This window comes from Cydia strobilella, chromosome 8, assembly GCF_947568885.1.
Source record: "Cydia strobilella chromosome 8, ilCydStro3.1, whole genome shotgun sequence".
Lineage (NCBI taxonomy): Eukaryota > Metazoa > Arthropoda > Insecta > Lepidoptera > Tortricidae > Cydia > Cydia strobilella.
The window spans coordinates 9,436,700-9,450,495 of record NC_086048.1 but is presented as its reverse complement, the minus strand read 5'-3'; the positions used below and the strand labels follow the sequence as shown (position 1 = coordinate 9,450,495).

At 40.9% G+C, this 13,796-nt stretch overlaps 1 protein-coding gene across 3 annotated transcripts in view; it reads right to left on the bottom strand.

Annotated features, from left to right (window-relative positions):
• The window catches only part of LOC134743602 (uncharacterized), a 137,455-nt gene that overhangs the window by 43,396 nt on the left and 80,263 nt on the right, over positions 1-13,796 (bottom strand). For all 3 annotated transcript variants that reach the window (XR_010128032.1, XR_010128033.1, XM_063677162.1), the window contains 2 exons: positions 7,411-11,282; positions 2,138-2,366 (listed from right to left, as the gene is read on the bottom strand). Coding sequence is in view for 1 of the 3 variants with exons in the window: in XM_063677162.1 (XP_063533232.1) it covers positions 2,138-2,366; positions 7,411-11,282 (4,101 nt within the window). In the remaining 2 variants the exon portion in view is untranslated. The remainder of the gene's footprint in view (positions 1-2,137; positions 2,367-7,410; positions 11,283-13,796) is intronic.

The window sequence follows — 13,796 nt, the reverse complement described above, 5'->3', positions numbered from 1 at the left end:
ATTCATAAAAAAAAGAGAAGGCAGCATCTCTTATCGTAAGCAACAGTGTAGAAACCGCTTTCTTAATAGAATTTGAAAAGCCTATCACTTAATGGCTAACCTTCACAGAGTCTGCAAAAACATTCGGAATTCCATTGAAGGTTTCTCGCCACTCTTTTCACGTTTCGATCGCTGTCCGTGCATAAAGATATCAATTGCAAAAACAACGTCGGACGTAAAGAGGCTTGACCTCCTTAGCCAGTCTGCTTTAACTGACTTGGAGTTGGCGACACAGTATGCGGGTGGTATAAGTACTGGCTGTTCTAAATACGAAGGAAACGTGCTTACTTTGTTTTAGCGAGACGGACGGGTAATTTTGAGATTCTGCAATTTTAAAATATTTAAAGTACTGATTGTTCAACTACACGTGTATTTGTTACATTTTGTTAACCAAATGCATAAAATTTTGCTTTTTTCTAAAGTAAATATGCACCAACAAAAAAAGGAAAAGATTTTTAGAAAAAAGATGAAATGGCAACATACTTTTTTACATTTTAAAGATTTTGTACCTTTTGGCTCCAGTGATCGATAAACAGGACGGCCCAAAAATAAGTTGCCAAAGAATTTTGAGTAATATTTTTTTTAGCGCGTTTTTTTACAATGTAAGTACCTAATTAAAAGCGTGAACTAAAATAATTCAACAAAAATAAAACGTATTATCTTCAAAATATTCTCCTCTAGCTTTAATACACACACAAACGCAAACATTTGTTAAAATTATCATATAACCCAGTAAAAACCGGCCAAGTGCGAGTCGGACTCGCGCACGAAGGGTTCCGTACCATTACGGAAAGAACAGCAAAAAAATCACGTTTTTTGTATAGGAGCCCAATTTAAATATTTATATTATTCTGTTTTTAGTATTTGTTGTTATAGCGGCAACAGAAATACATCATCTGTGAAAATTTCAACTGTCTAGCTATCACGGTTCATGAGATACAGCTTGGTGACAGACAGACAGACGGACGGACAGACGGACAGCAGAGTCTTAGTAATAGGGTCCCGTTTTTACCCTTTGGGTATGGAACCCTAAAAAATATGTCAACATATTTTCTGGGCCAACCTATATACTCGTGTGAGTCGTGTGGTTGTGAGCAAATTCGAATAGAACTGTAAATCAATGGATGGTAATTTGTCTTTTACGTGTTATCAAAGTTAGTTATCAGAGAATTCAATAATCACGCTCACGACACAGGCCACGTGCGAATTAGTCATTCGGTTGAACAGTTTGGCATAAATATGATCAGAAACAAGCATGAAAACATAAATACAATTTACGTACATTGTGCCTATAACACTTTATATCGGTGCATGGTTATTTAGCTTGAGTGTTTTAAGTGGTTTTTTGACAGCTCGTAACGGCGGTAATCTTGCGAAAACAGTCACGATACTGTCTACCATGCAATAAGTAAATCTATAAAATGATTAATACTAAAATAGTAAATTCGCATCGCCAGTTTTCACAAAAGTTAGTGTCATTTTACACAGCCTTTGTATTCCATCCAATTTCAAAATAAATAGGACATTATCAGTATTAATATGCAAATGTAGTCTATACGAATTAGAAACGGCACTTTTCCGAGTTTTACCAGCGTCATTTACTCGTATGCAGCATACTCCGCTAACTAAAAGTATTTGCATAAAACATTCGTTACGGTCTTGGTACCTAACCTCCCGCTTCTAAAGCATCTAATCATACCGTCATCGTTAACAGTTGGCAAATAGGTACGTGACTGTAAGAATGTAACTTGTAATGCTTATTTGTAAGTTTTCAATATTAAAGGTTAACGGCACGGCATTTGGTGTCAAGTTGACTGTCTGATTCGCTTGAGTTATCGTAGAATGTAAATGATGCTATCTTATCTAGACATAAGTATGCATAAAATCAAATTCGTGTATGTACTTTGCAAATCAAGGAGCTAGTAACGAAAAACACTGAAGCCAGCGTCAGGCATTAGCTTAACCCTAACACCTCGGCCACGAAACGCACGCTTATGACGCCATACATTGGTTAAAACAAATGTATGGCCGTCGGATTCAGCGTCCAGCGTGCGTTCCGTGGGCCTCAAGAAGTAAAGTAAAAAGTGTAAGAACATACCTTGCAAGCTAGGCGCGGAAGCAGGCGCAGCAGGCGACGGCTGCACCGTCGCCGGCGGCGGTCGGCGTCGGCGCGGCGCGTGCAGCCCCGGCGCTGACGCCGCCCGCGTCGCCGTGCGGAATCCCGGTGCGCGATACCTCGCCGACTTGACGGGGCCGGCGGGCGCGTTGGCGGTGCCCGCGATGGAGGGTAGGCGGGGGAGAGAGCCGGCGCGCTGTTCTTCTTCTGACTGGAAATAAGATTTGGTTATTAACATTATTATTCGCTTAACTCTATTCTAAAACTGCTTTATAGGGTTTGCACAACATAGTATTTTCTTTCATGTCTATCGCTCATCTTGTCACTTTATTCCATTTATTATACAAAATAGGGTCTCTCACCAAGTTCATGTATATTACGCCTAATTCTTGCTGGTTAGTTCCCTTATAGCTCTATTGGTCACATGATTTTAATTCTACTCCGTGACACGTAGGTCATGTAGGTATGCTGTCGTACCATGATAGACAATTTGCTATTACGTTTTCAACATATTAACAAATAATATACGAACTGTTACTATAGGGGATAGTGTACTTTTAGGTAGGTAATATAAAAAAGGTAAACAAACAAAACCACGTGACTCGTCACTCATTCAGCCAATGGTGAAACGGCACAGATAAAATAAGGCTCTTGTAGGTTGACTGAACGTATCTAATCTTTAAACTGACACAAAACATTTTGAGTGTAGTGTGCCCGTACAAGTTGCTGCTAGGAATGTGTGGCTGTATGACAGAGAGACGTGGTTTTGTTTGTTTACTTTCTTTGTTTACATAACAATCATCAACCGATTGTGATTAATACATACCTACACTACACGCAACTATACGAGTCACTTTTAAGAATTTTAAATCGCTACAAACTACAAGTGACATTTTCACCTTTTCTTGATCTTAAGTGGCTATGTAAATGGTGCAGTGTCATTTACTTTGGGCGAAAGTAGGTATTTTGCAAAAAAAATCGGATTCATCAAATTGAAAATATGCAACACTAACAAATACTCAAGAGTCTGTACTGCCCTTTGGCTGCCCAAGGTTTGCAAAATGTCACAATGAAAAATGCGGGAGTTTTTAAAAACTCCGTTTTCTAAATCTACTACACCTTAAGGTAGGTAAACAATTGAATGTGTTTTCAAGTTTACAAGGTGTATCAGTGCAGTGTATTGTTTAATGTTTTAACGCAAGAATCACAAAACAAAAACGTTGCACTGGCAAATCACTGAGTATAATTATATATAGGTAAATAGTTAAATAGGCACATACATATACCTACATACAACCACTATGTAAATAGCAAAAAAAAAAAATTCATCAAACAAAGCCAATAATCTGACCGTGAATCCAGTGCTGATTGTCACATAAATACTCGTATGCTGTAGTTATTACAACAATGAGAAAGTTATTAACGTTACAATTACGAGGCTTTTTAGTCAATCCGTTGCCATCAAACTTATATACCAGCTGCCTCAAGACCAGGAAAAAATATCAATGCCGTGCAATGATGTAATTTGTTGCCCATCTGTGCAGTTTTGTACTGTGAAGCAAGTGAAGCAACTAACTTACGGAATCTTTATTAGCCCATGGTTTACATAATTCGTTAATTTCGTTATGCATTCTTATAAGTTCACGTTCTTTCCTGAATATTTTACTACTAGAGAAATAATTGCAGTTAATAAAACTGACACCGCAATGGTTTTGAAAGTTCGGAAGTGATTTACGAAGATTGCTATTCGTGTGAAGTTAATTTATAATGGTTATTCATTCCATTGATTAATGCCACATTTATAGACCATTATAAACGTCTAAAGGTAGACATCTCAAATCTCTCGTTCGAGACTTTTAGGAAACACTGCAGTTAAATAGTTATTGCGAAGTGGGTGTCACTAACACTCACTAAATTTACTAGGTATTTGTTAAACACCGCCGACTGTCGGTACTTTGCATTGAGTCCCCGGCAAGCTTGGTTCTTCATACAAACGTAGTTATGCACTCATTTTAAAACGACTAGCTAGATTGCTCTGAAACTTTGTACTTACAATAGGATAAGGTATATCTGTCTGTCTATAATTAGTTTATGTAGCTTCAGAGACATAGTAAAATAAATACGGCGAATTTAAGTTTTGCATACAAAACTTGTTTTTGCTCTTATTCCGTTTGTTTTATATACTAGAGCTATAATCTAATTACAGACCTAGATATACCTCATGTCATTGTATGTGCAAAGTGGAAGGTGAATTAATAATAATTAATAATTTACTCATCGAAGTTTAAATCAGATTAGGCAATTAGATACCTCTATTTACTTTAACTAATTATAACTATTAAATGACTAATGATACGCAGAAAAAAGTAAATGAACTAAGTCATTATAATATTGGAAAGTAATTATTCAGTTCCGTTCATTTAACGTAATTTGCACAAACCAATGAAGATGTAAAAGTATGATTCATAGCGTAATATTATTTAAACAACATTAAATTCCTGTTATAACAAAAACATACAGAAGTATGAATGTAGTTTCTTATAACCACGAATTAATAAACTAGGGATTTCCGTACTTTATAATATTATAAATGAGAAAGTAACTTTGTTTGTCTGTCTGTTACCTCTTTACGATTAAACTGCTGAAACTATTAAGATGAAATTTTATGATGGAGATAGTTTGAGGCCTGAGAAAGGACATTGAATATGTTTTATCATCATCATTATCATCCATGAATCCATCTAGATTTGGGGAGTTCCCTCAATTCCTCATGGAACTCATCATCAGAACTGGACCTTGACAAAAGTGTATTATTGTACCTACTTGTACCTTATTTGCTTAGCAAACTTAACGAACAAAACAAATATGGCCAAACGTGAAATACGAGTCATTGAAGAGAACCGTTCGTTCTGGTCTTCATCAGCAGTTTCACTTCATCAAATAGGACTTTTTTATTACAAGTACTTGATTTGTTGAGGAAAATACAAAATTTGCTAGATGTAAGATAGGGAACTCCTCAAATCTTGTAGATGTGCCTATAAGATTTGAGGAGTTCCCTCAATTCCACATGGATTCGATCATCAGAACTGGGTTCTGACAAAATGGAATCAACTTCAAACTATATAATTTCATACAAAAAATAATAATATTCTAAATCGGTCCTTAAATGACGGGAGATTTGCGGTAGCATACCTACAATACTTATCAAACAAACGATCAAATTGATAACCTCTACCTTTTTTTTAAATCGGTTTAAATTAAAGACATTAAAAGCGATTACGGGAGCACTCAGTCTCGAAAGTTAGTGAAAAATAATGATTAGCGGCCCGCAACTTGGTCGCCCAGGTTCCACAGTGATACCAGTGCAATAAATAAACTACCCAGTTTCTTATTTTCCATTTATATACCAAAATGTTTTATGTTTTTAGTTTCCTTTTAACAAAGTCATTATTTCTGTAGTAGAATATAAAAAGGTTTCTAATAAATATGGAAACTATGGACAGTTTAAGTACCTTGAATGCCATGCCATCATCATTATCAGTAAAAAATCACAAAAAACTATCAACTACTAATTTGAACATTTTATTAACTATGAAAACACTGTTAGCCTGTTACCCACGACGCAATGGGTGATTTCTCATTTAGAACAAATCTTAATTGCTATCTGAATAATGTAACTATTACCGTGTAATGTAATTTAACGTAGTGAGGTTGATGATCTTTGCAGGTCATTGAGGTATTATGTATACACTAAGCGAGGTTTAGACTAGCAAGAACTTGCATGCAATTTACGTTACATTGCTGACTACTAAGGTAAACTGCATTCAAAATGTTTATCAGATACCGCAATATAATGAAAATTGCATGCAAGTTCTTGCTAGTCTAAACCTCGCTCTAGAGTCGGCCTCTCGAAGAAAATGTTTCTGCACCTCGATGAAGTGCATGCACTTCATTGCGTTTAGTCCGCCTCCGACTACTGGCGAGAAATAAATACTAAAAATAAAAAATGCCTTTGTGCGTAATGATAATTTATACCTTAGTACTTTTTGTTACGAGACAGAATGAAATAGCAAGACACGTTCGCACGTTTCCGTAAAAACACGAAGGAAAACAATTATGGACTACATCTGTAACTTTACTGCTCTAATACCAAAATCAATTTCACATTTCATTTTCATTTTACTTTTTATTGTGTGACTCAATGTTTTAGGTTTTTTAGTGATGAAGTGTGCAAAATGAGTCATACACGGATTCTTACGGACTACGGTACCTCCAATGTATTGAATTGAAGCATAATATACTAAATTTCCATACAACTCCTTATTAGTCGGTAGAAAAGTTATGATTTCAAATTCGACATACGTTTCAAATTGAAACACGTGTTTAGAGCCGGGTATAAAATATACATATATAGTTGCAAATTGCGAAAGTTCTTGCTATACGGACTAAGATTAGGATCATAGATTGGCATCACAGAGGTCGATGTGACAGTAACTTATTCGCATGTCACGTCACACAACTGACATTGACACCGCATTTCACGTGCCAAAGGTAGTTTTGCGTAACGTCAGTATAGTGATTGTGGTTTGTAGTATTTTATGCCGTTTCACGATGATTAGTGTGTCATTGTGAAATTTGGGGCTCAAGTTACGATCTGTTTGAATTGTGGTTTTAAGCAACTTGTGTGGACAGAAATAAATGACATTCTAGTGTAAATATTGGCCTTAATGAATGCCAGTGCCCTGTTTATCAAAAGCTTGTAACTTGTAATACAAGTGGAAGTCCCTTACTAACAAAAGCTGTTAAAAAGTGAGTTCCGCTCGTATTACATGCTACAAGTTTTTGATAAACAGGGCACTGGTCTAAATTCTACATTTTGTTATTTGTTTACCTACTTCTGCTTGTTTTTTTTTATTGTTTTTTTTTATGTATTGTTAATACATAATTATTAATTATTGCTATCGTGAGCAGTAAGTGACTCGAGCAACGTGATGTTTCCTAAATACACATCCTTAATACAAATAAGTAGTATATATCATAGTGAATAACATGTTTTTGCTATACCCTTCCAGGGTCCATTATGTAAACATACTGGTATGCAAATAAAGATCTCCATCTCTCTCTATCTAAATGTAGATTTAGAACACATGAGTTTATTATATTAGGATCGGTGTAACATGTAGGAAAATAATGACAGATTACAGCTTAGTTCTCCTGAATAGATTTAGGTATAATATGGATAGAAATATAAATACCTCAGCGTCAGGCGCAGAAGCCCGCCGTCTGCCCCGCCACAGTCGGTCCTCGCTACCACCGATGGCACCGCAACTCCTCGAGTGCGACTTCTGGGCTGCCAGCTCAGCGCCCGCCGGCGAGCGCCTAGCTTCAACACCACCTCCTAGAGTCCCGCGCGAGTCCGCAGCGAGCAAGGCGGACTCGAAACTACCACGCCACGAAAACCGTTCACTATCACTCGCGACACTTCCACGACTAGCCGTGGGTTCCAGGATGTCGTGGGAACGACTCCGGGCCAACGCTCCCGGCTCCGACGCACTATCATCGTCCGTACTCGGCACACCACCAGACACTTCATGCATTAACGCCACTAGCCTACCCCCTATATGTCGCATCACCTTCCCGAAGAGAGGTGGCGATCCCTCCCCCGCGCGGCCCAGCGTCGCCGCCAGCCGTTGGTACGCCCCAGCCGCGTCGCGCTCCAGCGAACCATCCTCGCCATTTCCACGATCGAACTCGTCAATTATCTCGCGGCAACTCTCCGATATCTGTTTTCTCAAGGCCGAACGATTCGCCGCGGTCCCTTCTAAATCTGAGCCGGCGTAATCGGACGAATCATAAGAATCGCTCCAGGTGTCTTCGCTTGACAAATATTCGACTATTTCGCGCACTTCCTCATCCCGGATACCGGGTACAGTTTTCATAAGTCGCGTCAGTTCGCTTTCAAAGTATAATAATTGTGGTGGTTTTGGCGGGCGCGAACTTTCCGAGTTAGATGACTGCGGTGTTGACGCGCGAACGTTCGCTGAATTTATCATTTGCTTGAAGAATTGGCGCATTTTTGTCATCATAAGGTTTGTCTCTTCATCGGACGACCAGTTATTAAAGCTATCCTTACGTATTAGGGGTGTGGGTGGGGGACGGGACGATGGGGGACCTTCGACACGTTCCTCGATGTCGGGCCTTATTTCCTCAATAATCTCCTCTAATTCTACTTTAGGTTCCTGAGATCGGGTAAAATCTGAACTAGAATCGCCATTCCTCAAGAGATCATCACAACTGCCCACGAAGCCGCTATCTCGACTTGTTTGTTTTTTAGATTCAGATAGTTCAGATCCAAGCGGCGGAAATTCGGGTCGGGGCGTTAACCTGCCATCTTCACCCTCCGAAACAGATCTAGTGTCGTCTCGAGTTTCCTCCGCGAACTCAGTTGATAAGCGCCGTTCGTCTGCTGGGGAACCTCTAGTTTTTTTACTTTGCTTTTTCCTTTTAGATTCACCTTGTGAATCGAGGCGCTCCGAAGAGTCGTGTCGATCATCGGTTTCGGTGCTCGATCCATCTGACACTTCCTGCGCGTCCTGCGTTGGCTCTTCCCCAGTCAATAAGTTATCTAATGACGATGAGTGTGAGCGTGGGGTACCACGGGCTCGTAAAGGACGTTTCCGCCTTTGTTCGGGACTCTGTCTTCCCTCACTATCACTACCAACGCTACCTGAGCCATCTGAGTCGCGCCTTTCCTGATTGAAGCCCATAAATCCAGACAAGAAATATTTTTCCAACCGTGATGATACCAGCTCGTCATTGTCTCCACTTCTCTCCGGCTGCTCATTATCAACGATAGACTCCGCACCCTCACTGCACACACTTGACGTTTCCGACATAGGCTCCTCATCGTCTCGAATATTTCTACCATCGCCGAGGCCGAAAAAGAAATATTTTTCCAACTCGGTAGCCGAAATGGGCCGTGGTTTTTTCACTGTATGCTCCGATTCACTTTCTTCACAGCTTTCTTCGACAATCGTGTGTAAAGTGAAGTCTAAGGAACGCCGACAGTATGAAAATTCTTCACCCCGCGTAGGTAAGGTCGCTTCATCCTCTGAGTCGGAGTCGGAGGGCGAGGTGACCTCGTCCTCGTCATGGCTGACGTCCTCGACCCAAGAGTCGTCGTCGGCGAGCCCCTCCTCGAGGCACACGACGGCCGAGAGAGTGTCGGCGTTGCTGACAACCGTCACGCCGCCCGAAGGCTGCGGCGCCTCGTCGTCGGACATTCGTTCGTCATTATCGTTTTGCTGGGAGCTCGCGTCAGGGTTGGTTTCGTTCACCGAGTTGGTGTGGTGCACTGTTATGTCGCGCATGAGCCGTGTCGTATCCGACGTGACGACGGAGACGCGATCGTGTGTTATCATAACGCGGCTAGTGAAGCGCGCGGAGCCGTCCGTACCGGCCGTGCGCGAGCGGCAAACTGTTGACACCGCGACCGCGGCAGGTGCGCCCGCGCCCCCCGCCTCTAAACAAACCGGCCCCACGCCGTGCATTTTCCCCTCCTCTTGCTCTTCCAGTAATTCTTTCTTCAATAGTTCACTGAGCGTACGTTCGATACCTTTAAACAGGTCTATTTTTTCAACAGGCGGCAAACTTAAGTTATTAGCCGCGGGCTCGGGCGATGGCGCTAATTTCGTCAACAACCCGTGCGAAATTTCGTTAGAAATGCATTCCTCATTGTTATGTTTCTCATTAGGCAACTCGGCGGATACTTTTACTTTCATATCACTTTCTGTAGTAAACGCGTCGTCCAGCGAGTCGCACTCGTTGTTTTCTGATGGAGTAATACTTCTATTGCTATCATTATCTTTATTTTCGTTGCTATCGAAAGTGTTATAATCCGTACTACACGATGCATTAAAGCTATTAAATTCCTCGCAGGTTTCACTGCGGAGCATATTTTCATTACAAAATTTCATAAAATTAGATTTTATCGATTCACAGTTATCGTTGTCACTTCCATATGGGATAACAGGAATATCTTCGTTTAACTTAACTGACTCTAAAAGCACAACGTTGTCCTGGTTTTGGCTATAGCTTTCTTCATTAATGATGACTTCATTTTGCATAATCACTTCAACGGCAATTTCTAAGCTATCAGACTTTTTGTCGTAGGAATCATCACAGTCGATGCCGCTGCTGTCGGCGTTGTCTTCCATGTCAGAGGAGGAGTCGGCGGGGTTGACGACGAACACTCTCGAGAACTGCCCGCCGCCGCCCCCGGAGTCGTCCGAGTCTTCATCCGAGGTGGCTGGCTCCTCCGGCGCCCCGCTTGTCAGGTCATAGCTGCGTCTTTCCACACCCGCGTCAGAATCACTAGAATCACCCGATTCGTTTGACGATATAAACGCTTTCTCGGCGTCCAAATGTTCGGGCATCGCGTCCGGGGCCTCCGACAATACTGATAAGTCCTGTTTTGCAATCACCTTTATTTCATCTGACGTTTCACATTCAACTGGCCGTTCAATACCGATATCACTGATAACGTTATCAGTGGTATCGTTATCGCGAGATTCTGTTTGTGACGTTTCGGACTGTATAGCTTTATCGGTCCTTTCTACGGTGGTCATTTCAAGCGTTTTCGTTTGGGGAAGAGCGTTGGCGTTGGCGGTGGCGGCGGCGGTGACGGCGACAGCGGCGGCCGTCGTGAGGCGGGCGAAGGCTGCCGCATCGAGGGGCGGGAAGCCGGGGTAGGTGTTCCAGTGTGGCGTCGGTGGGTTTTGGGGGAAAGCTAATAAAGCGGGCCAGAGGGCGGCAGGTACGGGGACCGGCACGGGGACAGGAACGGCAACTATTCTCGGTTCAGCGCCGCAGGAGCAGGTTCTGGGGCAGGCTTGCGGGACGTGTCTGGGAGGTGGTGGTGGTGCTGCCGCCGCGCCCGGCTCAAAGTAGTCCCAGTCGCAGTCGTCGGGCGCGAGTGGCGCGGCGGAGGAAGCGGTGGACGACGAGTCCTCCGTGTCCTCGCGGCACGATGAGTCGGAGCTGAGGAACACGAGGCGGTAGTCCTCGGGACGCATACGACCGGCCTCCGGCTCGCTCGCCTCGCCCGGTTCGCTGCTGACGCCCCACTCTGGAAATAAGAAAAAACTGGTTAGCTGACTTTGTAAAAATACATCCAAATTTAATAACTTTATGAGGAGACGTCTAGAGGACGTTCAGTTCAGACAAATTTTAAAGGAAAAATCTATAAAGTGCTTTACATAATAGGGAACAAAAACATGCAACTTTTTGTCTACGTAGTTCTGTCTCCATTTTTAAACCTCTCGTTGCGTTGCTAATGACTTAATAAGACGTTGTAGTAAAAAAAAAACAATATTTTACCTTAATGATAACGCCTCAGTTTCATAGCGAGCAATTTAGTTTTAACATTACAGTTTATTACTTCAAATAGATACTTAAAAATAAATCGAAATACCAAACCACCAATAAAAAAAACAACATTCAAACAACTCCAATTTGTCAAACAAATCAACCAAAAAAAGTCTGCCTAACATTCGAGACACATTAATCTAGCGCCTAACCATAACCCACGAGCAATGTCTTGCTTAATATCAGTCGGCCGAATAAATCAGAAGGCGAATCTATTTAATGACACTGACTCTTTACAAGAGGCTTACAAATCTAAAAAAATGCGTTTAGATGTATTCCGATACAATAACTAAGCATTCAAGAAATTATGCCTCGCATAATTATTTTTAATATCTAAAATTTAATTATACGCTGCGCTTTCTCTTTAAAAGATATGCCCTTGTTATTAGCAGCTGTTAAAAGTAAGTACGGTATGAAGATTAGGCAATGGGCAGAGTTGTACAAAGTGGTAAATGGTTAAAAACAGGTATAGGTACATACATACAATACACTATACAGTAATAACCATCTCATTTGGTTTGTGTATCCTTATTTTCAGCGGCAATATGTTTACTACGTTAATAATAATATGTTCTACATTCGTGAAATTAATCCCACTTGGACTTGGCTATTACAGGGGATTAGATTGAGAAGTTAACAAAATAAGGATCATTCGACTACAGGCAGAGAGAGAGAGAGATCTCCATGCATTTACTCGCTAAATGCCTTTTATTTATTTTTATAATTATATAATACAATTTCTCTTACAAACAATTTTTATAAGGGCCTGTTAACAGTACACAGTACAGTAACAGCGTGAAAATTGAACTGGCACAGTTGTAACTAAGTAGCAGTAATTGGTAAAGAACAAGTAACACGGGTATAATTATCGCGTTTGGGGTGACAAGTTAAATGGCAGGGTACTTAACAGTTCCACGCCACACTTGAATAATGCAGAATGCTCTTGAGTTACAAGTTTTTTTATTGTAATTGTTTTTTAATTGCGGATTTTTTGCGAATGTCCAGTATTATGGAGTTTGAGGTTGTAGGTACAAGAAAGAAAATAATTGTAACGAGTTTTTGTTATTATGACAACATTTGCTGTGTGCTAGTTGTTGTCTTGTTGGAGAAAACAGTAATTTAGCGTACGGTACTAGTAATAATAATATGTAACTCCACGGCCGACTTCGGCCTCGGCGACTGCTGTAAACTCCGTTGCTGTCGCTGGTGTGCTCGCAAGTGGCTGATGTAGCCGATCTTGGTAGTAAAAGTTCGCGAACATTGCGGGCATGTGAGCACACCATTAACATACTTATAGGGTATTTCCGCAGGTGGTCTGGCTTTTATTTGTAGTTACTTACCATTGACCAATAGTTCCATATATTATAACATTCTACTTCAGCACGAAACATCTCTGAGAATATGGTCCGAATGTTTACTTTGAGAGTGCATAAAAACTGCCAAATAACAGCTAAAAAGGCTAGGACATGTAACTTTTATAATATCTTCTATGTAAAACCCTCTTTATGTGCAAATAAATGATTATGATTATATAGGTAAACACATTACTTCCTTGCATGTCGCTTGCGACGGCTGCATTGGCGGCTAACTTCGTGGACACCTGACTCTCACCAACGGCTACTTATATACACAGCTGTAATTAAAACGCTGTTCTGATATGTTCTGATATGCATAGTGACTGTATGAAGCTACCCCGTGTCTGAATCGTGCCAATCTACCCCTAATGTCTTTCTAACATAGAACAATATCTCAACGGTTAAACAATTGTAGTACCAGTACCTATTGGACTAGTTGTATTAAATTATCACATGAATCACATCTAGTATTCTACAACATAGTAGATCTCATTTTAGGTAACTATTTCGGAATATTTAGCGTCTCAACCGTCAACCTTTTTTAGGGTTCCGTACCCAAAGGGTAAAAACGGGACCCTATTACTAAGACTCCGCTGTCCGTCTGTCTGTCACCAGGCTGTATCTCATGAACCGTCATAGCTAGACAGTTGATTTTTTTTACAGATGATGTATTTCTGTTGCCGCTATAACAACAAGTACTAAAAACTACGGAACCCTCGGTGCGCGAGTCCGACTCGCACTTGGCCGGTTTTTTTTTACACATCTTTGCCTGAGTAGGTTAGTCCTCTCTACATTTTAGTGATTTTTCCGGTTGTTTGGTAACGTTCCCGAGTGCTACTTTCTGTCAAACAAATGAGGCA